At 36.5% G+C, this 27,619-nt stretch overlaps 1 protein-coding gene and 1 non-coding gene across 2 annotated transcripts in view; both read right to left on the bottom strand.

The window, feature by feature from the left end:
• TBC1D19 (TBC1 domain family member 19) overlaps positions 1-27,619 on the bottom strand; it is a 177,997-nt gene that overhangs the window by 52,630 nt on the left and 97,748 nt on the right. Inside the window, exons 12-13 of the mRNA XM_031010512.3 lie at positions 26,049-26,123; positions 21,394-21,456 (exon numbers count right to left, since the gene is read on the bottom strand). Coding sequence (XP_030866372.1) covers positions 21,394-21,456; positions 26,049-26,123 — 138 coding nt within the window. The remainder of the gene's footprint in view (positions 1-21,393; positions 21,457-26,048; positions 26,124-27,619) is intronic.
• LOC115934465 (small nucleolar RNA SNORD74) lies at positions 7,388-7,467 on the bottom strand. The gene has a single exon (XR_004070258.1). It is a non-coding gene; the product is annotated as a small nucleolar RNA SNORD74 (small nucleolar RNA).

Below are 27,619 nucleotides of genomic sequence, written 5' to 3'. Positions count from 1 at the left end.
CTGAAGTCTTGCAACTTTTAGGAGAAAGCTTGGATGGTAAATTTCAGTTAATTTTGATCAATGTCAGCTTCTAGCATAGCCGCATATATGCATCCCCCACCCCAATCCCCTCAACAGGCAGGAATGCATGAGTCCCAGGAACAGCTTACAAGCAGCTTAAAGGACCCAGAAAGGGAAAAAAGCACCCCATCCTCCAAATGTCTGGTATCTGTACTCTGATTGCTTCTTCTGACCAGAGAGGTGCAAACAAAGAAGTAAGGGTGAAGATCGGAGGAAGGAAACACTGTTGTTGAACTTCCCTTGATTGTTGCAAGCCCCTTCCCCTCTGGCTGAAGTAACTTTCAGAAGATTTAAAGGAACAATGCTCTCCCTCCTCTTCATTTTCTCTTTTATTCCCTTTGGGAGCCAGATGTTAAAGACTAGGTCATTCAAAAACAACTGTGTATAAGGGGGAAATTAGAAAGTGACCACATGCGCTCAATGAAAAGTGAAGGCTAAGAAAAGACCCAAGAAGATGTTAGATTTATACCTCAGGCTGATCCTGGGCAGAAGGAGAACAAACAACATTCAAAAAAACTAAAACTAAAACAATAACAACAACAACAAAAACCCTGGGAAGAAAAAGAATCTGATTTCCAGAGATTCCCCATTATTAGATTTATATGTCCCTTTTTCAACAACAACAACAAAATCACAAATAATACAAAGAACTTGAAACATATGGCCCATTTAAAGGGCCAAAAAAAAAAAAAATTGACAACTGTCCTTGAAAAAGACCTGATGGCAGATTTGCTATAGAAAGACTTTAAAACAACTGTCCATAGATTCTCAAAAAACTAAATAAATGCGGAGAAAATCAAGAAAAAATATATGAACAAAACGGAAACATCAATAAAGAGATAGCAAACCAAAAAAGAAACCAAAAGGAAATTATGGAGCTGGAAGGTATAATACTAAAATAAAAACTCAGTAGAGGGATTCAAAGGCAGATTTGAGCAGGTAGAAGAAAGAATCAGCAAACTTGAAGATAGGGAAATGGAAATAATTAAGGCTGTGAAACAGAAAGGAAAAAAAATTGAAGTTAACAGAGCCATAGGAACTTATGGGACACCATCAAGCCAACCGATATGCAAGGTAGGAGTCCCAGAAAGATGAGAGAAATTGAGGAAGGGGTAGAGAGAATATTTGAAGAAATAATGGCTGAAAATTTCCCAAATTTGATGAAAGACATTAATATAAACATCCAAGAAACTCAATAAACTCCATGTAAGATGAATTCAAAGAGTCCCACACTAGGACACATTATAATCAAACTGTTGAAGGTCAAAGGCAAAGAGAGAACTTTGAAAGCTGCAAGACAGTAATGACTCATTAAATATAAAGGATCCTCTATACAATTATTAGCAGATTTCTCATCAGAAACTTGAGGACCACAAGCAATGGGCTGACATATTCAATGTGGTAAAAGAAAAAAGCCATTAATCAAGAATGCCATATCCAGCAAACTGTCCTTCAAAAGTGAGAGAGAGATTCAGACTTTTTCACATAAATGAAAGCTGAGACCTGACCTTCAAGAAATGCTCACAGGAGTCCTACAGAGTAAAATGAAAAGATACAAGACAGTAACTAGACTCTGAGTGAAGAAAGATCTTTAAAAAACACACATGGGCAGTTATAAAAATAATACTATTGTAACAAAGGTTTGTAACTCCATTTTTTGCTTTCTATATGATTTAAGAAACTCATACATTTGAAAAGTCATTATTAAAAAATCAGTATTATTGTAACTTTGGATTGCAACTCCACATTTTGTTTTCTACATAATTTAAGAAATCAGTGCATTTAAAATAATTTCTGATTTCTGGGTTTGTGTATGCACTGTACACAGATGTAACATTCTGATGTCATCAAGTGAAAGGGGTGAGGATAGAGCCGTAAAGTAATACAAATTTTGTATGTTACTAAAGTTAAATTGGTATTAATTTAAACTAGAGTGTTACAATTTTAGGTTGTTAAATATAATCCGCACGGGAACCACAAAGAAAATAGCTGTGGAATATACACAAAAGAGAAGAGAAAATGAGAAAGAAATGTAAACATTTCACTACACACACACAAAAAAACCCCAACTAAACCCAAAAGAAGACAGCAATACAGAAAATGAGAGGCATAAAAGCTATAAGACACATAGAAAACAAATAGAAAAATGAGAGAAATATCTCCTCATCAGCAATTACTTTAAATGTAAATGCATTCAACTCTCCAATCAAAAGACAGGTTGACAGAATAAATTTCAAAAGACAAAACTACATGTGATCTATAAGAGATTCATTTTAGATCTAAAGACATAAATATATTAAAAGTTAAAGGACAGAAAAAGACCCTCCAGGCAAATAGTAACCAAAAGAGAGCAAGGTGACTGTACTTATATCACACAAAATAGACTTTAAATAAAAGAGGTTATGGGAGACAGAAAGACATTATATATTAACAAAAGTTTCAATACAGCAAGAAGATACAACAGCTATAAACATTTATGTACCTACAACAGACTTGAAAATGTATGAAGCAAAAACTGACAAAAAATGAAGGGAGATATAGACAATTCTAGTGTAACAGTGGACTTCAATATCCTATTCTCAATGATGGATAGAACCACTAGACAGGAAATAAGGAAATAAAGTATTTACATGATAAACCAACTAGAGTATTTACATGATAAACCAACTAGATCTAACAATATACTGAACACTTTACCCAAGAACTACAGCATACACATTCCATGTAAATGCACATGGGACATTTTCCAGATAGATCATATATTAGGTCACTAATTAAGTTTCAATAGATTTTTAAAAAACAGAGATGATACAAAGTAGCTTCTGTGACCACAGAGATGGAGGTAGAAATCAGTAACAGAAGGAAAACTGGAAAATTTACAAATTTATGGAAATTAAACAACACAGTCTTAAACAGCCAATGGATTAAAGAAGAAATTATAAGATAAATTAGAAATACTTAGAGACAAATGACAAAACCATGACATATTAAAACTTACGGGATTCAGTGAGAGTGATGTTAAGTGGCAAATTTATAGCTATAGAGGCTTAGATTAAAAAACAAGAAAGGTTTCAAATCAACAGCCAACTTTGCAACTTCAGGAACTGGAAAAAATGGGCAAACTAGGCTAGAAGCTAGCAGAAGAAAGAAAATAAAATAATAAAAAGTAGAGCACAGATAAATGAAATAGAGAATAGGAAAACAATAGAGACAATAACTGAAACCAAAAGTTGGCTTTTCAAAAAGTTCAACAAAATTAACAAATCTTGAGCTAGAAGGACTAAGAAAAAAGAGAGAAGACTCAAATTATTAAAATAAGAAATGAAACTGCGAATATTACCACTGACTCTACAGAAATAAAAAAGATTATAAGAGAGTACTATGACCAATTGTACACCAACAAATTGGATAACCTGGATAAAATGAACAAATTTCTAGAAACACAAAGTCAACCAAGACTAAATCACAAAAAAAATAGAAAATCTGAACAGACCTGTAACTAGTAAAAATATTCATCAATAATCAAAACTCTGACAAAGAAAAGCCTTGGTCCTGATGGCTTCACTGGTTAATTCTACTAAACATTTAAAGAAGAGCTAACACCAATGTTTCTCAAACTTTTCAAAAAATTGAGCTGGGCATGGTGATGTGCAACTATAGTCCCAGATACTCAGTTGAGGCAAGAGAATTCCTTGAGGCCAGGAGTCCAAGGGTACAGTGCATGTGCTATGATCAAGCCTGTGAACAGTCACTGTACTCCAGCCTGGGCAACATAGGGAGATCCTGTCTTTCAAACAAACAAACAAACAAACAAAACAAAACAAAAACAAAACAAAACAAAAACTCTCCCACACAATTAAAAAATAGAAAACACTTCTTAATTCATTCTGTGAGGCCAGCATTACCTTGATACCAACACCAAAGACCCTACAAGAAACCCCAAATAGCCAAAACAATGTTGAAAAAAGAACATATCTGGAAGATTCCTATTTCTTCCACATTTAAAAACTTCCTAGAAAGCTATAATAATCAAAACAGTGTGCTATTGGCATAAAGACAGATGTACAGACAAACAGAATAGAACAAAACTAGAAATAAAACCTAGAATATATGGTCAAATGATTTACAACAAGGGTTTGTGCTTGTCCTTTCTCCCATTACCATTCAATGGGAGAAAGTGCAGTCTTCCAACAAATGGTGCTAGGAAAACTGGATATCTATATGCAAAAGAATGAAGCTGGGCCTTTATCTAACACCATATCCAAAAATTAAGTCAAAATGGATTAAAGACCTGAATGCAAGTTCTAAAACTATAAAACTCATAGAAGAAAACATAGTGCAAAATCTTCACAACATTGGATTTGGTGATCTCTTGGATACAATACCAACGGCACAGATGACAACAACAAAAATTAGGCAAACTGGACTTCATGAAAATTTTAAAATTTTGTGCATCAAAAGACACTATCAACAGAGTAAAAAGTCAACTCACAAATGGGAGAAAATATTTACAAATCATATTTTCAATAAGACATTAATAACCAGAATATTTACAGATCTCTTAAGACTCAACAATAACAACAACAACAAAAAAAACAAGTTGATCCAAAAATGGCCAAAGGACTTCAATAGACATTTTTTTCCTGAGTAGATATATAAATGGCTAATGAGCACAAGAAAAGATGCTCAATATCATTAATCATTAGGGAAATGCAAATGAAAACTATAATAAGATAACATCATTTCATACCCATTAGGATGGCTACTATCAAAAAAAGAGAAAGTAACATGTTGGCGATGATGTGGAGTAACTGGAAACTTTGTACACTATTGTTGGAATAGAAAATGGTATAGTCACTATGGAAAACAGTATGACAGTTCCTCAAAAAGTTGAAATAAAATTCATTTCTTATAATATTATATTTCTATTCTGAAGCCATCATTAAGTTCTGCACTACTCCCAGAATTTATTTTCCCTTTATCTATATTTGCATAGAATTTATATATATTTCTATTGGGGGATTTATCAAATTATAACTATGAATTTGTCTTTCTCTTCATTTTTCACTAAGTTGTGAGCTTAATAAATATCTTCTTTTGCTAGCACCTAACACAGTGCCTATATCAGAACATACACTAAATAATCTAACTAGATACATGAACAAAGAATATCTGACACATTTGGACCTTTTTAACTCCATTCAATAGCGTTAAAATATCTATAACTATGTCACACTTCAGTATCTCAGGACTACTACTAAGTATATGCCAGATAAACCAAGCATATGATGGAAGATTCGTCATACAACAGAAAGAGTAAATCTCCATGTCTTCCCTTTTACTATATATGAATTCTTTCCCATGAATATTTTATATACTTTGGACAATATGTTAACTTACGTAGTTTGTGAAAATTCCACTCAGTATCGAAGTCTGAAAATGGTACTGTCAAACTACTCAATTTACTTCCATTAAATAAGAGTTGTCTTCTGTTTGAATACATTTTGAAACTGACATAATTTAAAACTTACAACACTTAAAAATGGGTACTTTAAGAATTTCATGCAAAATAAAAACTAACTTAACAGTGGAATACTAAAGGATTGGCTTATTACTAAAAACATTATTTCTATAATATTCAGCATTGTTGCCTGTAAAATTTAGATAACATTAATATGAGGTACTCAGGAACAAGTGCCTGCGCATCCTTGTAACATAGGCCCAGATTTTCTTTTTTCTTTTTTTTTTTTTTTGAGACGGAGTCTCACTCTTTTGCCCAGGCCGGATTGCAGTGGCACGATCTTGGCTCACTGCAAACTCCACCTCCCTGGTTCACGCCATTCTCCTGCCTCAGCCTCCCGAGTAGCTGGGACTACAGGCGCCCACCACCACGCCCAGCTAATTTTTTTTTTTTTTTGTATTTTTAGTAGAGACGGGGTTTCACCATGTTAGCCAGGATGGTCTCGATCTCCTGACCTCGTGATCCACCTGCCTTGGCCTCCCAAAGTGCTGGGATTACAGGCATGAGCCACCGTGCCCGGACATAGGCCCAGATTTTCTTTAAAGAAGGATTACTGGATATTTTCTCATCTGTATGTAAACACAGCAATGCCACATGACATCTAATTTTGCAGTGTAGTCACAAAATCCAATAAATCGGCTATGACCAAGAACATGGCCAGGAATATTAAATTTGCTATACATTGACAATTTTCCTATACAGCAACTGTGTTGCTAGGCAGCTCTGCTAAAGGAATGCCTGTAATTAATGACAAGAACAGGCTTTCTTCTGTCTTATTACACACATGCACACACACACACATGCACACACACAATTTTTTCTGAAAGGAAAAAACAGAACTCAATTTCTGAAAACAGAATATTTACAATGCATACAATTACATACGTTTTTATTAGTTAAAATAAATTTCTAATAATTCAGACTAATTGTAAAATGAATAATTAAAAAGTAACACCATGAAAGTGTTTTCTTAGTAATTATCCATATAAGGAAAATTTATTTTTACATAATTCCCAAAGAGAGATGCTTAGATGTTGTAATTATCCATCTATTTATGTTATGGGGATAGAGATCCACATTAAAGCTTATTTAGACAGATGAAAGGATAAAGAAAATGTAGTATATACAATACAATGGAATATTATTCAGTCATTATAAAGAAGAAAATGAGTTACATGAGGCCACATGATCCTGGAGGACATTATATGAAATGAAATAAGGCAGTCACAGAAGAACAAATATTACATGATTCTACTATATGAGGTGTCTAAAACAGTCAAACATATAGCAGCAGTTGAATGGTGACTGCTGGGCCCAGGGGGCAGGGGGAATATGGAGCTGCTATTCAATTGGTATAATGTTTCTGTCATGGGAGATGACTGAATTCTAAAGATCTGCTGTACAGCACTGTGCCTATAGTTAATACTACTATACTGTACACTTAAAAAGGTATTAAGAGGATAGACCTTGTGATAAGTGTTCTTACTACAGCATTTAAAACAGGCTTATTTAGTCATTTCCAAAGTACTAAAAGCAGGAGAAGTCATGAGACCTATGACTGAAAAAATTATGTAAAATCTAAAAACAATACAATTTGGACTAAAATATTAATAGAAATGGAAAATAAAGGTTAAAGCATACTCCTATAGTACTTACTGTTTGTGATACTGACTTAGCACCTAATGCTTTACATAAACACTTTAAAACAATTTCAGAATATTTTGCATGTTCGTGTCCTGCCCCCTTAACTAGAATGTAAGCCCATCAAAGGTGGTATCGTTTACACATAGTATAAGAATCAGTATTTTTTTTCTATCAGAGTCACTGGCATTCATCAACACTCTCAGATGTCCCCACCAACACAGGTTTCATCAGAGGTAGATCAATAAATATTTACTGATGCTCATTCTGCTTTTTCTCAAAATATGCATCCACTTATTAGTTCAGTTACTTATAAGTTTTCTTAGAAGTTTTCTCGCATGTAAGTCACTTACATGTGGAAAAGATAAAAATGAATGCTCCCTTAAGGGTTAGTTCTGGCATTATTTGGAGAACTTGTTACTGCTCTCATTTAAAACAGATGCCCTCACTGACTCTGTTTACCAAATGAGGCAGATTTATTACCTGTCAAGCCCCTTTTTACCACCACCAAAGAGGCTTTGTAGTTGTAACTTAAAAATGGCAATCCTCTTATCTCTGGTGACCAAATGGGACAAACTACTCAAATGTACACTCTCTCTACCCACACACTGAAGTAGAATAGTCACAGATTACTATGAGTCATGCCATTATTGGCCTTTGGCTGATATTATAATTTATGTGTTCATATGTTTGGTGTCACAACAGTTTCATGTTCTGGATCAAAATGGCATAAGAAGGACCAAAAACTTTTAGCGAGTTAGTTAAATTTTTGCCAAGTGGTAGATATTTAGTTTATGTGGGGTTTTTTTTTATATCTTTGTGTGACATTAATTAATCTGTTTATGAGTCAGTTCATAAAAAAGGATTCATTACAACTATACTAAAATCTAAGGAAATCTAGAGCCCGATAAAATGATGGTAAAATATCAATTAGCCTATAAATTACTAACATTAAGCTTTTAGATAAAAGAAGAAAGCTTCCTTCTCAATAATGAAAAAGATAACCCCATCAATGAAAACAAGTACACGATGTTAAGGAAAATTTTTACTCAGTATCTACAGTATACTAGGCATTGGAATTAACAATAAGGACCAAAACACTTAAGAATTTACCCGGGAGAGACAATTATAAAATAATCAAATAAACTGTGATAAGCACTATAAACAAAAAGTATGGAAAATACTACACAGTACTTCAAAAGCACATATTAGATAGCCATCACTTTGTGTGTGTTTGTGCAGATGAGTGACGGGTTGGTCAGGGAAGGTGTATCTGAGTAAATGATTATTTCTTTAAGCATGCTTTCCTTTGGCTCTCTGAATATATTTATAATGGCTGCTTTGAAGTTTTTGTCTGTTAAGTCCAAAATTGAGAAATGAAGTAAAAATAGGAGTTGACTAGGTGAAGAGGGGAGGGTTAACAGTCTTGCTTATAAAAGGAATTGCAGATCTTATGGCACTGAGGTAGAAAGGAATATAGTGAACTTATGAAGTTAAAGATCAGGGTGGCTGGAATATAGAATGCCAGAGTGTCAGGTAGAGAAGTGAACAATCCACCTGGAGAGCTGGGCCAGGTAATGGAGGGTCATGTAGACTCTTGTGAAAAACGTGGGTCTTTTGGTTTTAATCAAACAAGTGACATGAATTGATTAGTGTTTTTAAAAGACCACTCTGACTTTACTGTAGAACATGGATTAAAAGCTGGGGTGGCCAGCATTCAGCAAGAGAGAAAAATAGGAAGGCCAATTTACTTTTTAGTAGCAGTAAAGAAATGTAATAAAATACCCATAGATTAAAGAAAATATAACTATTCTTTCTTTAGGACAAAACCAATAGAATTTTCCTGCATAACAAATTATGAAACTTTCAACAGATAAAATCCCACTAATAACTCTTGAGATAAAAGAATTTTAAAATCCACATTTAAAAAGAATAAACAATCTGTAATCAATACTTTTATGGAAAAATCTAATTGTTCCTTTTATGGCAAATCATATAAACTTTTTTTTTGTACCTCTGATATCTACATAAAGACAGTTTAGTCTAAACTCTCAGCTTAATGACAAGAATATGAAGGCCCATGAAGTTCTGGTGAATTGCCTAAGGCCACAAAGATATTTGAAGACAGAACTACTGAAACACGAGTTAAATAAAAGAAAAAAGATGCCATTCAATATTTATTTCAGCACTTTTGAGATTGTTTCATCACCTTTGGCTTTTGACATTTTGACTATGATATGTCTGGGTATGGATATCTGTGGTTATCCTACTTTCAGTTTGTTGAGTTTCTTGGATGAGTTTCTTGGATGTGTAGATTAATGTTTTTCATCAAATTTGAGACATTTTCAGCCATTCTTTCTTCAAATACTTCTGCTCCTTTATCTCTCTCCTCTCCATCTGATAGTCCTGTTATAAATTTGTTGGTGAGCATGTTGTCCTAAACCTCTCTGAGGCTCTGTTTGTTATTTTCTTTGTTCTTTGAATGACATAATTTCTTTTTTTTTCTTTTTCTTACCCCTTTTAATTTCTTTTTTATTATTATTATACTTTAAGTTCTAGGGTACATGTGCACAACATGCAGGCTTGTTACATATGTATACATGTGCCATGTTGTTTTGCTGCACCCATTAACTTGCCATTTACATTAGGTATATCTCCTAATGCTTTCCCTCCCCCTTCCCCCCACCCCAAAACAGGCCCCAGTGTGTGATGTTCCCCTTCCTGTGTCCAAGCGTTCTCATTGTTCAATTACCACCTAAGAGTGAGAACATGTGGTGTTTGGTTTTTTGTTCTTGTGCTACTTTGCTGAGAACGATGGTTTCCAGCTTCATTCATGTCTCTACAAAGGACATGAACTCATCATTTTTTATGGCTGCATAGTATTCCATGGTGTATATGTGCCACATTTTCTTAATCCAGTCTATCACTGTTGGACATTTGGGTTGGTTGCAAGTCTTTGCTATTGTGAATAGTGCCACAGTAAACATATGTGTGCATGTCCCTTTATAGCAGCATGATTTATAATCCTTTGGGTATATACCCAGTAATGGGATCACTGGGTCAAATGGTATTTCTAGTTCTAGATCCTTGAGGAATCGCCACACTATCTTCCACAATGGTTGAACTAGTTTGCAGTCCCACCAACAGTGTAAAAGTGTTCCTATTTCTCCACATCCTCTCCAGCACCTGTTGTTTCCTGACTTTTTAATGATCATCATTCTAACTGGTGTGGGATGGTATCTCATTGGGGTTTTGATTTGCATTTCTCTGATGGCCAGTGATGATGAGCATTTTTTCATGTGTCTGTTGGCTGCATAAATGTCTTTATTGAGAAGTGTCTGTTCATATCCTTCGTCCACTTTTTGATGGGGTTGTTTGTTTTTTCTTGTAAGTTTGTTTGAGTTCTTTGTAGATTCTGGATATTAGCCCTTTGTCAGATGAGTAGATTGCAAAAACTTTCTCCCATTCTGTAGGTTGCCTGTTCACTCTGATGGTAGTTTCTTTTGCTGTGCAGAAGCTCCTTCATTTAATTAGATAACATTTGTCAATTTTGGCTTTTGTTGCCATTGCTTTTGGCGTTTTAGACATGAAGTCCTTGCCCATGCCTATGTCCTGAATGGTATTGTCTAGGTTTTCTTCTAAGGATTTTAAATGTGAGATTTAAGGTCTCACATTTAAGTCTTTAATCCATCTTGAATTAATTTTTGTATAAGGTGTAAGAAAGGGATCCAGTTTCAGCTTTCTATATATGGCTAGCCAGTTTTCCCAGCACCATTTATTAAATAGGGAATCCTTTCCCCATTCCTTCTTTTTGTCAGGTTTGTCAAAGATCAGATGGTTGTAAATGTGTAGTATTATTTCTGAGGGCTCTGTTCTGTTCCATTGGTCTATATCTCTGTTTTGGTAGCAGTACCATGCTGTTTTGGTTACTGTAGCCTTGTAGTATAGTTTGAAGTCAGGTAGTGTGATGCCTCCAGCTTTGTTCTTTTGGCTTAGTATTGTCTTGGCAATGCGGGCTCATTTTTGGTTCCATATGAACTTTAAAGTAGTGTTTTCCAATTCTGTGAAGAAAGTCAGTGGTAGCTTGATGGGGATGGCATTGAATCTATAAATTACCTTGGGCAGTATGGCCATTTTCACGATTTTGATTCTTCCTATCCATGAGCATGGAATGTTCTTGCATTTGTTTATATCCTCTTTTATTTTGTTCAGCAGTGGTTTGTAGTTCTCCTTGAAGAGGTCCTTCACATCCCTTGTAAGTTGGATTCCTAGGTATTTTATTCTCTTTGAAGCAATTGTGAATGGGAGTTCACTCATGATTTTGGTCTTTGTTTGTCTGCTATTGATGAATAAGAATGCTTGTGATTTTTGCAAATGGATTTTGTATCCTGAGACTTTGCTGAAGTTGCTTATCAGCTTAAGGAGATTTTGGGCTGAGACGATGGGGTTTTCTAAATATACAATCATGTCATCTGAAAACAGGGACAATTTGACTTCCTCTTTTCCTAATTGAATACCCTTTATTTCCTTCTCCTGCCTGATTGCCCTGGCCAGAACTTCCAACACTATGCTGAATAGGAGTAGTGAGAGAGGGCATCCCCGTCTTGTGCCAGTTTTCAAAGGGAATGCCTCCAGTTTTTGCCCATTCAGTATGATATTGGCTGTGGGTTTGTCACAGATAGCGCTTATTATTTTGAGATACGTCCCATCAATACCTAATTTATTGAGAGTTTTTAGCATGAAGTGTTGTTGAATTTTGTCGAAGGCCTTTCCTGAATCTATTGAGATAATCATGTGGTTTTTGTCTTTGGTTCTGTTTATATGCTGGATTTGGTTTATTGATTTGTGTATGTTGAACCAGCCTTGCATCCCAGGGATGAAGCCCACTTGATCATGGTGGATAAACTTTTTGATGTCCTGCTGGATTCGGTTTGCAGTATTTTATTGAGGATTTTTGCATCAATGTTGATCAGGGATATTGGTCCAAAATTCTCTTTTTTTTGTTGTGTCTCTGCCAGGCTTTGGTATCAGGATGATGCTGGCCTCATAAAATGAGTTAGGGAGGATTCCTTCTTTTTCTATTGATTGGAATAGTTTCAGAAGGAATGGTACCAGCTTCTCCTTGTACCTCTGGTAGAATTCGGCTATGAATCCATCTGGTCTTGGACTTCTTTTGGTTGGTAGGCCATTACTTATTGCCTCAATTTCAGAGCCTGTTATTGTTCCATTCAGAGATTCAACTTCTTCCTGGTTGAATCTCTCCTTGGGAGGGTGTTTGTGTCCAGGAATTTATCCATTTCTTCTATATTTTCTAGTTTGTTTGCATAGAGGTGTTTATAGTATTCTCTGATGGTAGTTTGTATTTCTGTGGGATCGGTGGTGACATCCCCTTTATCATTTTTATTGTGTCTATTTGATTCTTCTCTCTTTTCTTCTTCATTAGTTTTGCTAGTACTCTATGAATTTTGTTGATCTTTTCAAAAAACCAGCTCCTGGATTCATTGGTTTTTTGAAGGGTTTTTTTGTGTCTCTATCTCCTTCAGTTCTTCTCTGATCTTAGTTATTTCTTGCCTTCGGCTAGCTTTTGAATGTATTTGCTCTTGCTTCTCTAGTTCTTTTAATTGTGATGTTAGGGTGTCAATTTTAGATCTTTCCTGCTTTCTCTTGTGGGCATTTAGTGCTATAAATTTCCCTCTACACACTGCTTTAAATGTGTCCCAGAGATTCTGGTATGTTGTGTCTTTGTTCTTATTGGTTTCAAAGAACATCTTTATTTCTGCCTTCATTTCGTTATGTACCCAGTAGTCACTCGGGAGCAGGTTGTTCAGTTTCCATGTAGTTGAGCTGTTCTGAGTGAGTTTCTTAACCCTGAGTTCTAGTTTGATTGCACTGTGGTCTGAGAGACAGTTTGTTATAATTTCTGTTCTTTTACGTTTGCTGAGGAGTGCTTTACTTCCAACTATGTGGTCAATTTTGGAATAAGTGTGATGTGGTGCTGAGAAGAATGCATATTCTCTTGAGTTGGGCTGGAGAGTTCTGCAGATGTCTATTAGGTCTGCTTGGTGCAGAGCTGAGTTCAATTCCTGGATATCCTTGCTAACTTTCTGTCTGGTTGATCTGTCTAATGTTGACAGTGGGGTGTTAAAGTCTCCCATTATTATTGTGAGGGAGTCTAAGTCTCTTTGTAGATCTCTAAGCACTTGCTTTATGAATCTGGGTGTCCTGTATTGGGTGCATATATATTTAAGACAGTTAGCTCTTCTTGTTGAATTGATCCCTTTACCATTATGTAATGGCCTTCTTTGTCTCTTTTGATCTTTGTTCGTTTAAAGTCTGTTTTATCAGAGACTAGGATTGCAACCCCTGCCTTTTTTTGTTGTCCATTTGCTTGGTAGATCTTCCTCCATCCCTTTATTTTGAGCCTGTGTGCCTCTGCACATGAGATGGGTCTCCTGAATACAGCACACTGATGGGTCTGGACTCTTTCTCCAATGTGCCAGTCTGTGTCTTTTAATTGGAGCATTTAGCCCATTTACATTTAAGGTTAATATTGTTATGTGTGAATTTGATCCTGTCATTATGACGCTAGCCGGTTATTTTGTTTGCTAGTTGATGCAGTTGCTTCCTAGTATCACTGGTCTTTACAATTTGTCATGTTTTTATAGTGGCTGGTACCAGCTGTTCCTTTCCATGTTTAGTGCTGCCTTCAGGAGCTCTTGTAGGGCAGGCCTGGTAGTGACAAAATCTCTCAGCATTTGCTTGTATGTAAAGGATTTTATTTCTCCTTCACTTACAAAGCTTTGTTTGTCTGGATATGAAATTCTGGGTTGAAAATTCCTTTCTTTAAGAATGTTGAATATTGGCCCCCACTCCCTTCTGGCTTGCAGAGTTTCTGCCGAGAGATCCGCTGTTAGTCTGATGGGATTCCCTTTGTGGGTAACCCGACCTTTCTCTCTGGCTGCCCTTAAGATTTTTTCCTTCACTTCAACTTGGTGAGTCCAACAATTATGTGTCTTGGGGTTGCTCTTCTCGAGGTGTATCTTTGTGGCGCTCTCTGTATTTCCTGAATTTGAATGTTGGCCTGCCTTGCTAGGTTGGGGAATTTCTCCTGGATAATATCCTGCAGAGTGTTTTCCAACTTGGATCCATTCTCCCCATCACTTTCAGGTACACCAATCAGACACAAATTTGGTCTTTTCACATAGTCCCATATTTCTTGGAGGCTTTGTTGACATTTCTTTTTATTCTTTTTTCTCTAAACTTCTCTTCTCGCTTCATTTCACTCATTTCATCTTCAATCACTGATACCCTTTCTTCCAGTTGATCGAATTGGCTACTGAAGCTTGTGCATTTGTCACGTAGTTCTCATGCCATGGTTTTCAGCTCCATCAGGTCACTTAAGTACTTCTCTACACTGTTATTCTAGTTAGCCACTCGTCTAATCTTTTTCAAGGTTTTTAGCTTCTTTGTGTTGGGTTTGAACTTCCTCCATTAGCTCAGAGCAGTTTGGTCATCTGAAACCTTCTTCTCTCAACTCGTCAAAGTCATTCTCCATCCAGCTTTTTTCCGTCGCTGGTGAGGAGCTGCATTCCTTTAGAAGGGGAGAGGTGCTCTGACTTTTAGAATTTTCAGCTTTTCTGCTCTGTTTTTTCCCCATCTTTGTGGTTTTATCTACCTTTGGTCTTTGATGATGGTGACGTACAGATGGGATTTTGGTGTGGATGTCCTTTCTGTTTGCTAGTTTTACTTCTAACAGTCAGGACCCTCAGCTGCAGGTCTGTTGGAGTTTTCTGGAGGTCCACTCCAGACCCTGTTTGCCTGGGTATCAGCAGCGGAGGCTGCAGAACAGCAAATATTGCTGAAGAGCAAATGTTGCTGCCTGATCATTCCTCTGGAAGCTTTGTCTCAGAGGGGTACCTGGCCATGTGAGGTGTCAGTCTGCCCCTACTGGGGGATGCCTCCCAGTTAGGCTACTCAGGGGTCAGGGACCCACTTGAGGAGGCCGTCTGTCTGTTCTCAGATCTCAAACTCCATGCTGGGAGAACCACTGCTCTTCAAGCTGTCGGACAGGGACATTTAAGTCTGCAGAGGTTTCTGCTGCCTTTTGTTCAGCTATGCCCTGCCCCCAGAGGTGAAGTCTACAGAGGCAGGCAGGCCTCCTTGAACTGCGGTGGGCTCCACCCAGTTCGAGCTTCCTAGTCACTTTGTTTACCTACTCAAGCCTCAGCAATGGCAGTCGCCCCTTCCCCAGCCTTGCTGCTGACTTGCAGTTCAATCTCAGACTGCTGTGCTAGCAATGAGTGAGGCTCTGTGGGCGTAGGACCCTCGAGCCAGGGGCAGGATATAATGTCCTGGTGTGCCGTTTGCTAAGACCTTTGGAAAAGTGCAGTATTAGGGTGGGAGTGACCCGATTTTCCAGGTGCCATCTGTCACCCTTCTCTTGGCTAGAAAAGGGAATTCCCTGACCCCTTGTGCTTTCCGGGTGAGGCGATGCCTCATCCTGCTTCGGCTCACACTCGGTGGGCTGCACCCACTGTCCTGCCTCCACTGTTCGACGAGCCCCAGTGACGTGAACCCGGTACCTCAGTTGGAAATGCAGAAATCACCCGTCTTCTGCATCGCTCACTCTGGGAGCTGTAGACTGGAGCTGTTCCTATTCGGCCATCTTGGAACTGCCGAATGACAATTTCTTATGATGTCTTCCAAGTTCACTGATTCTTCTCTGCTTTTTCAAATATACTTTTGAGTCCTTCCAATAAAATTTTCATTTCAATTATTGTACTTTTCAACGCCAGAATTTCGGTCTGGTACTTTAAAAATGTAATTTCTATCTCTTTAAAACCTTCTGTATTAGAGGAGACATTGTCATCACACCTTACTTTACCTGTTTTTTTTTTTAGACCGGGTCTCACCTGTTGCCTAGGCTGGAGTGTAATGGCATAACCACAGCTCACTGCAGCCTTGACCTCCTGGGCAAAAGTGATCCTCGCATCTCAGCCTCCTGAGTAGCTGGGACAACAGGTGCATGCCACTACACCCAGCTAATTTTTTTTCTATTTTGTAGAGACAGGGTTTTGCCATGTTGCCTGGGCTGGTCCCAAATTCCTGGGCTCAAGTGATTGTCCTGCCTCAGCTTCCCAAAATGCTATGATTACAGGTGTGAGCCACTGCATCTGGCCTTACTTTACTTTTTTTAAGCATGGCTTCCTTTAGTTCTTTGAATATATTTATAATGGCTGCTTTGAAGTTTTATTTGGTTAAGTACAACATCTAGGCCATCTTACAAGCAGCTGGGGCTCATGATTGTTATTTGCTTATTTGTTTAGTGACTTGGTTGAAATATTTCATTTAAGTCTGTTTCTCCCAAAGTGTGAAGCCTCTGATGTACTTCAGAGTATGCCGCCTTGAGCATACACACAATCATCCTTCAATGACACTGGCTTTAGCAGGGTTTTTTTTTTTTTTTTTTTTTTTAGACAGTCTTGCTCTGTCACCCAGGCTGGAGTGCAGTGGTGCGATCTTGGCTCACTGCAACCTCTACCTCCTGGGTTCAAGCAATTCTCCTGCCTCAGCCTCCTGAGTAGCTGGGACTACAGGCATGCACCACCAAGCCCGGCTAACTTAGCAGGCTCTTTGTCTCTTCCCCTGATCTCTGTGTTAAGCTTTCTGTCTTTCTCGATATCACAGCCAGATATTAGGTTCCTCTAATTGCCAGCTGATTATTCTACTGTTTTCAACAATGTCCTCATGCATAAATTGTACCACAGTCTGATTCAATTAAACGTATGGTCCTTTGTGAGGTCATTTTTGTGGCCAGTCTTTGAGGTTTGTCCTATCCCATCAGGACTCCTCCTAGTTATCTCTGTCTCTGGCTTTCTCTGGTAAACCAGCTGCTATGCTTTTAGCTTGTTACTCTTAAGTGTTTGCTATTAAAATCTTCATTGTTCAGAGCCCCATTAGGTTGGAACTTTCCTATACTCCATATAAGTTAGTTCTTTGAGGAGAGCTTCAGAGTTACTATTGTTAAGGCTGTCTCCCATTCTGGCCAAAATCTGAGTCATTTGCCCTGGAACCGGGTTGTGGACAGTGGCCTACTTCTCTTGGAGTGACACTTCTGCTTTGTGAGAAAGACACTGGTGAGGGTGGTAGCCTCTGGTCTTCTCAGCTTGCCTTTCCCATGTGGAACCTCTCTCCCCTCTATAAACAAATGAGGTGAAAGCCGTTGAGGCCCTAGTATTTTTGGCCTGCTGAGTGGAGTCAGAGCTTTTGGGCCAGATCTCTGCCCTATGGGAAGGAATCTGACAACTTCCTGATGGTACTCTCTAGAATTTAGCATCTGCAATGGAGGTGAGGGAGATAAGAAATACTGGCCATCTGCCCCTCCTGTGGAGATACTGTATCCGTCGACTAGAAGCTGGAGGGAAACGGAGCCCCATCTTCCTGGCCACACATGGCTGAATTGAAGCTTCTGTCATGCTAATCTGGGGATGAGGGGAGGCAAAAAGCAGGTCATGACTCAAGGGCCACAAATTATTTTTACCGAGATTTAGTAGCTTTTCTCAAATAAATGTTTTCTTCTTTGCTGACTTTTTATGTAACCTTAGGATAATTACCAGAGACTTTAAGTACTTTTAAAAAAATAGTTTTCACTAGTTACAGTTTCCTGCTGAGGATGGTTCTGCGGAGCTTCTCTCAGACAACCATTTAAGAACTGATAATTTCCACTCTGTATTTCTGAAGTACAGAGGTTATTGGCAAACTAGTATTATTGTATAAATGAAGAATTAATTTTATTTATATAGGCATACCTTGGAGATATTGCAGGTTCAGTTCCAGACCACCACAATAAAGTGAATATCGTAATAAAGCAAATCACACAAATTTTCTGGTTTCTCAGTATGTATAAAAGCTATGTTTATACTACACTATAGTCTATTAAGTACATTAGCATATGCCCAAAAATATACATGCCATAAATTAAAAACACTTTCTTGCTAAAAAAAAAAAAATGCTAATGACCATCTGAATCTTCAGCAGGCTGTAATCTTCTTGTTGGTGGAGGGTCTTGCTTCAATGTGTATGGCTGCTAACTGATCCAGGGTGGTGGCTGCTGAACATTGGGGCAACTGTGGCAGTTTCTTAAAATAAGACAACAATAAGTTTGCTGCATTGATAGACTCTTCCTTTCACAAAATATTTGTTTGTTGGCACTTTACCCACAGAACTTTCAAAATTGGAGTCAATTCGCTTGAACCCTGCTGTTGTTTTACTAAGTTTATGTAATAGTGTAAACACTTTGTTGTCATTTCAACAATGTGTATAGTAGCTTCACCAAGAGTAGAGTCCATCTCAAGAAATGACTTTCTTTGTTTATCCTCAAGAAGCAACTCTTCATTCATGTAAGTTTTATGATGAGATTGAAGCAATTCAGTCACATATTGAGGCTCTACTTCTAATTCCAATTATCTTGCTTTTTCCACCACAGTGACCGTTACTTCCTCCACTGAAGTCTTGAACCCCTCAAGGTTATCTATGAAGGTTAGAATCAACTTCTTCCAAACTCCTTTTCATGTTGATATTTTGACCTCCTCTCATGAATCACAAATGTTCTTAATGGCATTTAGATTGGTGAATCCTTTCCAGAAGCTTTCAATTTACTTTTCCCAGATCCATCAGAGGAATCACTATCTATGACACTATATAGCCTTACAAAATGTATTTCTTAAATAAGATTGAGAGTCAAAATGACTCCCTTATCCATGGGCTGCAGAATGGATGTCGTATTAGTAGGCATGAAAACAACATTTATCTCCTTGTACATCTGCATCAGAGCTTTTGGGTGAATATGTGCATTGTGAATGAGCAGTAATATTTTGAAATGAACGTTTTTTTCTGAATAGTAGGCTTCAACAGTATGTTTACAATATTAGGTAGACCATGCTGTTAACAGATGTGCTGTCATCTAGGCTTTCTTGTTCCATTTATAGAGCACAGGCAGAGTAGATTAAGCATATTTCTTAAGGGCCCAAGGATTTTTGAAATGGTAAACGAGCACTGGCTTCAACCTAAAGACACCAGCTGCATTCGCCCCTAACAACAGAGTCAGCATATCCTTTGAAGCTTTGAAGACAAACATTGACTTCTCTCTAGCTATGAAAGTTCTAGATGGCATTTTCTTCCAATGGAAAGCTGTTTCATCTATACTGAAAAATCTGTTGTTTAGTGTAGCCACCTTTAACAATGATCTTTGCTAGACAGGGACAATTTGCTGTAGCTGCTACATCAACACTTGCTGCTTCACCTTGCATTTTTTAAGTTATGGAGATGGCATTTTTCCTTCAACCACATAAACCAACCTTTGCTAGCTTTCAATTATTCTTCTCCAGCTTCCTCTCCTCTCTCAGCCTTGATAAAATTGAAGAGATTTAGGGCCTTGCTCTGGATTAGGCTTTGGTTTAGGGGAATGTCATGGCTAGTTTGATCTTCTATTCAGACTACTAAAATTTTCTCCATATCAGCAACAAGGCTGTTCTCCTTTCTTATCACTCTAACACTTTTGATTTCCTTCAAAAACTTTTCGTTTGCATTTACAACTTGGCTGTTTGGTGCAAGAGGCCTAGCTTTTGGCTTATCTTGGCTTTGGGCATGCCATCCTCACTAGGCATAATCATTTCTAGCTTTTGATTTAAAGCCAGAGACATGTAACTTCCATTCACTTCAACATTTCAAGGCCACCACAGGGTTATTATTGGCCTAATTTCTATATTGTTGTGTCTCAGGGTATAGAAAGGACTGAGGAAAGGGAGAGAAATGGGTAATGGCCAGTTGGTAGAACAATCAGAACACATGCATTTATCAATTAAGTTTGCCATCTTAAGGGTGCAGTTTGTGGCATTCCAAAATAATTACAGTAGTAACATCAAAGATCACTAATCACAGATTACTAAATCAGATATAATAATAAAGTTTGAAATATTGTTAAGAATTACCAAAATGTGACACAGAAATATGAAACAAGCTCATGCTGTTGAAAAAAATGGTGCTGATAGACTTGCTCAATGCAGGGTTGCCACAAACCTTCAATTTGTAAAAATAACAATATCTGTGAAGCACAATAAAGCACAATAAAGTGAGATACACCTGTATATTCAAAAATTTACTGAGTACTAAGAATTAGGTACAGGGCTACATATTAGCTAAATAAACAAACTTTTAGAAGAAGATTTTTGTATTCTCCAACTTTTAATTAATAACTAACTTTATATTAAAATGGAATTTTAAGTCCACTACTTAAAAAAAAAAATTTTAATTATGCATTTGAAATCACAGGAATCTCTTAAAATTGTTTCTGGGGTTATTTAAAATTTTAACTTCATAAACAAGTCTTATAAAGTCTTTATACTTTAGCTCTTGGAACATATGATAAACCTTCTTGAGAGATGCTTATTTAAGTTTATATTCTCTCTTAAACACATATACACCACAATACCATTTTCAAACAAAAACCTGCTCATACAAACAGCAGGGACCAATTTACATTTAATCAAGCAGAAATTGCTGTGTAGAATCTAGGTATTTCCTTTATGACATTTGTATTGACATTTATTCAAAATCAAATTATTAATATGTACATATCTTTTCAAAAAAGAACATCATGTAAGCAATTCTATATAAATTACATATTTTCTATTTATGATAAATGATTTTATTCTAGATGTGAAAAAGTAAGAATCCAAGCATCCACAATATCTGCAAATGAAACGATCAAAGGATAATCACGACACTCCAAATTGATTTTGAAACATTATTTTTTCAATATCTTTAATTTTAAAAGTATAATGCAAAATGCTTTCTCCAAACATCTTGGAATGGCTTAAATATGAATTTGACATCTGATTTAAGCATCTGTGCCAATAACAAAGATAGAAAACTTACCTGCCAATACCTCCTTGATGTACCATATATGACAAAAAGAAACAATTGGGAACTCTTATTCTCCTAATTTCACAGTAAAAACAAAAGGTAATCTTATCCCAAACTTAGAACATTTCATCCGACAAGCATGCCATGGATTACAAAAAGATTTAGTCAACAACAGAGATATCTCCTAAAGTATCATGATATAGAGAACCTAAAACAAGAACACTATGTATTTTTATTTTTAAACTTACCTGATATAAATAATCTTCAAATACAAAATAATAATCATCATTGCTTGCTGTCAACTTCACATCCTATAATTAAAAGTAGACAGTACTGAAAAGAACTCAAACAGATCTGTCTGTAGTACTAAAGCATACACATGTATTTAGAAGCACTACTGCAATAAATTTATTACTTTATGATTATAAACTTCTCAATTAAATTTTATCATTGCTATGTATTTACTGAACTAATATATGTGACACATTATTTGACCTCGAATTCCTCATACTTTTTAAGGTCCCATTAGTAATTCTTTAATATTTATTTCAATTTTATCTCCTTTTAATCTAATATTTAGATGGCTTAAAGCTAAAAAAGAAAAGCAGATGCAATCATAACATCCAGAAGCAACCATAACGATCTGGCCCCAAATTACTGTTCCAATCTCACTGTTCAAGTCCAAATTCTTGCCATTCCCACAAAAGACCAAATATCTTCCATGCCTTTGTGATTATTCACTTGCAAGTCACCACTTGTTACTGAGAGAGCAAGAATGTTGATTTTCTGTATTACGAGTTTAAGGGCCAGTTCACTGACTTCCCCTGGATAGCATATTAGTTTCCTTCTTTAAATATATTACTATTCTCACTTTCTGACTTGAGTCTACCTTAATGATTTCTATGAGCCTCCCTATGACACTTTAGCCACTTTGAGCTCCAACATCTTAAATGTTTTCTGTATACATAGTACCAAAACAGTGCTTAGCACCTAAATACCCAATACGTATTTGATGAGTAAAAATAAATATGATAAAATTGTTAATAGAAATTAATTATATTTTCCTGTGATATAATTCATAAGTATATAGGTACCCCTCCAATAACAAGCAAACAAATGAACAAAAGTCTAGAAAAATGAACTAAAGCATTTGTGTTTCCCCCAGGATTGTCTCTGAATATTATGTCCAGAGTTGGAAACTGCTGCTTGTGTGCTTCAGTGTAAAGAACATAAAATTCCAACAGATCTAACTAAGATTTGAAATCCAGTTCCACTACTTTTAGCTGTATGACTTTGGTCAGTAACTCTGAGGCTAGATCTCCATATCCATAAATGAGGATACCACTGTCTCCTTCAGAAAGGATGGGTAAATGCCTAACACGGTATCAGACAAAGGGTAAACATCCAGAAAGCTTTTTTTAAAAAATTCACCAAAAGCCCTTTTACTTATAATAGTGTTCATCTATTTATAAGTAAATATAGATCCCAAACCTTACATGTATCCAAAATCTCCAGATGTAACTATACCATGCTTTTAGACCCAATATATAATCAATTCAACAAGTACTGATTGATTGGTTGAGATGAAGGATACAAAAATCAAAACTTCAAAAAACAAACAAACAAAAAAAAAAGAAGACAAATTATAAATGTTTACCATCAAGAAGTCTACAATCTCACTGGCAAGATAGTAAAAACATGGGAAAATCCCAAAGAAATGTTACAAAAATCCATGGTCAAATAGCTCTAACAGTCTATAAAATTCAACCAGGCTGTTGAGCAAAGTAGCAATCAGGGGAGGATGGAAAGAGTCATAGATGACTCTGGGGTTAGCGAATGTGTGCTAACTCTGAAAAAACCATAATGACACAGATTAAGGAGAAAGAAACAGTCCAGCTTTTTATGTCAGAAGACAACCCAGACAAAGGTAGAGATCATGCATTCTCAACAGGGGGATACTATTGCCTCTGTGGGCATGAAAACTGGTTCCTGGAGGTCAACAAATTTTACATATTATAATGGTATGTGGCCGACCAGAGCTCATCCCTACCCATCCAAATCTTATTTTTTGTTATTTACTTTTTCTTATTAGAGAGAAGTTAAATAATCTTTCTCTCCAGGAGCGTGATAATGAAGAAAGGTTGAAAAACACTAGTATAAATTATCAGATTATAGTAAATGGTTGAAAACTATAGAAAGTATGGATACAAGGCAAGTTTGTTAAAAAAAAAAAACACAGAACCATTTAATAAATTAGCCTAGGGAGGGTTCAGTGATGTTCTGTACTCACAACATCATTGGCTCAGAACATCTATGACTTTCCATCCTCCCCGATTGCTACTTTGCTCAACAGCCTGGTTGAATTTTGTAGACTGTTTGAGCTATTTGACCATGGATTTTGTAACATTGCCTTGTTCCATTCATTCCTTTAACCTTTAAAAGAATTCCATCTTGTTTTCAGTTAAATTTAAAATAAGTCTTTGCTATAGGGAGCTGTAATAACACGGATTTTTGTTTTTAAATGATCATTCCCTTAACGGCTGACTTCAATAATGTTTGGAGTGATTGGCAGAGCCCAACTAAGTCAAAAATAACCAAAGACAGATATCTTCCTAAAAACATTCACATTGCGCACAGCTTAGATGCCATTAAAACTTTCATTCAATTCCTCAGGCACAAATTACTTACTTCTTGGAACAAATTTTCTTTACTGACTCAAACTGAAATTTGTTTTGGTGACAAAGAGAACTCTCATCCTAGCACTCCTTACTTTTTTTTAGCTTTTTCACGTGTGAGTTTCCTCTCATCTGACTAGAAAAGAGGCTAACGGTCTTACAGGCCAAAAGATCTCTCACATTTTTGATAAAATAATCCACTGAGCATAATAATTTGACCTCAAACTTAAGAGTAGTACCTGTGATCCAAATCTAGTGAAAAACCTCTGTGAGATACAAGACTTTCTATCATAGGACTGTATCCTCTAAACTCTCATTTCCACTTACTGTAGAGCTTAGTGGTTAAGAATACAGTTCTGAAGTCAGATTGGCTAGGTCTAAATCTTGGCTTCACTACTTCATATGTTAATTTAAACAAATTTCTTTCTTTATCTCAATTTCCATAACTACTTTCTGCTTTGTTATCACACATGTGTCACTATGTTGCTGGTAAGTAAGGAAATGATGTTAGTATAACATGGAAATTGTATTGGTTCAGATGCAATTTTTCTTAAGCAAGAGGAGCTGGAGCAGAGGGAGGAGAATTATAACCAACAGCAGGAAAAAAAAAATGTCTTCAGCTCAGCTGCTGCTGCACAGGCATGAGACTTTATAGTTGCTTTTTAAGAACATTAAAAACAGGCATTGGCACTGGGGCTCCCTCTTGAGAGAGGCACGCTCCCAGCTCAGCACATTTCTTCACTGCTGTTCTCTTGTGCTCACCTTAACAGTAGCCCCAGTGGCCCAGAGCACCACTTCCACTTGCATTATTTTAGCATTTCTGTTTTATTATTTTTATACATTTTTAATAGCTCCTACCAGAGTAGCCTGCCTGAGCTGTCTGATTCTTCTCCCAGGCCACCAATGATTGCTTTTGTTAGTACTCTGATTACAAAGTTGCAAAAATTTTGAGTGGGTCTACCCCAACCCTGTTTTACCCATAAGCTCTGTTATTTTCAATGCGTGGTTTTACAGAATGCAAGTTTTTCCACAGAAAAACAATGCATTTATAATGCATAGCCTAAATGTTGGTATCTGCTACTCTTAGGTAGTTGTATGCACTAAATAGTAATCTATGTAAAGGGTTTGGAATACTATATGGCACAGTAAGCAGTCATTTGTTAGTAATAGTTATTATTACCCCTGGCCATGTTCTACTCAGACACATTTTCAGGTCCTCAATATGTAATCTTCTTTTTCCCATTTCTGAGACCTATAATAGTATGCCTTTCTCTCTTATATTTCAAATCTAAATTTTAAATCTAAGACTTTTAAACTGCCTAATATTAATTCAGAATTATTCATATCCTATATTACACATAAAGTGTTAGCTACACCAGACCAATCTGGTTCAACTTCTATGTAACACAGTTATGAGCTGTTTTTCAGTTGCCATGGACCTCCAGGTTGAAGGTCACGTAACCCGAGCATGGCCAGATGAACCAAGCACACAACCACAGGTGGAACCTATGTGATAGGACTAAAGAGTGGGGTCTGAATTAAGAAGTGGACACCACATGGCAGTATCCAGGATTCAATCAGATCAAGCCCTGGCATCACCCCATGGCAGGATCCAGTCCGATCAAACCTTTCTAGCTACAAAAACCCAGTGCTTTGGTGCTTGGCTTTCTATTGTGTACTGGAAAATGGACCCCGTTTGGCTCAGTGATGAAAGCATTAACTCAGCTCTCAACTTGATTATCAGATGCTTGGAGGCAAAAAGTCAATGTGTCTCTACCTTAAAACCTGAGATATACTTAGCCATATGTCTAGAAACTAAAAGAAATTAAAAATTAAAAATGACTTCAATATAAAGAAAATAAACAAGTAGGCCCTAAAGAATCATAAGATAAAAATATTATAATCTGGTTTTGCTTTTCAGTTGCCTTTTTACTTGGTTTGTGTAGAAAGCTTGAATTTAGAGATATAAGAAATGCTTATCTTAATCAAAAAATAGGAGGACTAGGAAAGAATCATGAAGACAGCTTCAAAGGGAAAGAAGATAACAGAGAATGCAAAGTGCAAATTTTGAACACCAACTTTAACTTTATATGTATAAATCTAATCACTTAAAATTATTTTTCAAGGTTAATATATATCATTATACATAGCACAGGATCTGCATACTGAAGAATCTCAATTTTAAATTATATTAATGAAAAGGAAAAACTAAGCTGACTTTTACTTACTTTATAGATTAGACTGTCCACCAAAAGGTCATGTTGTATCACATTGGTCTTAAGCTGCTCATAATACAAGACATCCTAAATTCAAAAGTAAAACAAAAAAATTAAAGGTCAATCACATTTATAAAGTCAGCCTTAAACTCAAATAATAATAGTATTCTAAACACTAAGAAGGGCAGGAACTCAGTGTTAGTCACTACTATAACCCTCACGCCTGACTAATAGTAGATGTTCAACAAATATACTTACTTCTATCACTTAGGATAACATCTGGCACCTCGTAAGTATTCCGTCAATATTTGCTAAGTTAACTATAATTTAACTTTAATAGCAAATACAGTATTTATTAAGTACTTATAGGTGCCAGGCACTATTTTACCCACTTTACATGAGTTAACTCATTTAATCCCAAACCAACAAAATGAATTAGGTCAGTGATTATTATTCCCATTTATGCTTGAGAAACTGAAGCCAAGAGAGAAAAGTAACTTGCTATCCAAGGCCATAAAGCTAGTAACATTTAACCTCAAGAAACCTGGCCCCACAACCTACACAAAAAACTCAGAAGGATTACTTTATACTGCCTTTCTAATATCTAAATTATTACAAAATAAAAAGTTTAAGCATAACAAAGAACTCCTGGTAGTAAAAGCAATCATATAGGATATAAAGTCAGCTTTTAATATTAGAATATGGTCCCACATGCTTGAGCTCAGGAGTTTGAGGTTACAATGAGTTATGATGGAGCCACTGCTCTCCAGCCTGGGCAACAGACTGAGACCCAGTCTCTAAAATAAATAAATAAATAAATAAATAAATACAAGAATATGGCCACATAATATTATAAAATCTGATTAACTGCACAATGATGAGATTAGGCTAATGTAATAGAGAATAAGAAGTGGAAAAGAGGGAAAATGGAAAGTGGAGAGAATAAGGAAGGAAAGGAAGAAGGGGGAGGAGGGACTAGAGACAGTAATCAAGTTAAGCATCAGGTTCATAGTTGGTCAGGGCATTAAGGATGAAGGTAGGGATCAACTGGGTAATAGATATGCTAACAAGAGATGCAAATAGTATCTCGTTGCTTTAGCTGACATGTGTATTGCTCCAAATCCCCCCTTTCACCTCTCAGGCACTTTAGCCCTAGCCTCCTCTCAAACCCAAAGGCAATTTAGGACAGCGGATCTGTATGACTCCTCCTGACCTCACAGAAGAGTTGTGGGATAGGGTCGTCTGAGACAAGGAGGAATATTTACTGCATGTAGCTGCCTTGCCAGGATAAAATCTGACTCTGCGTTTCCTGAAATATGATTTCTTCATTGCAAAAGATGTTTAATACATAGTTCTTTGGCTTGAGTCAAAGTGCTCTTTGCCTAACGATGATCAGGGCATTTACTGGCTATTTTTAGTCATTTAAATTTTAATTAAAAAGCCTTAATTGGTCCTTATTGGTGTCTTCATTTTTTAACTAAAGCAAAATTATTTTACTATTTTATTTATATTCCATTGTATCTACTGAATCTATCTCTCTGGCTAGAATGCAGGCTCCTTAATGGTAGAAACAGCACCTAATT

Source organism: Gorilla gorilla, chromosome 3 (assembly GCF_029281585.2).
Source record: "Gorilla gorilla gorilla isolate KB3781 chromosome 3, NHGRI_mGorGor1-v2.1_pri, whole genome shotgun sequence".
Taxonomy (NCBI): Eukaryota; Metazoa; Chordata; class Mammalia; order Primates; family Hominidae; genus Gorilla; species Gorilla gorilla.
This window is presented reverse-complemented; position numbering and strand designations above follow the sequence as displayed.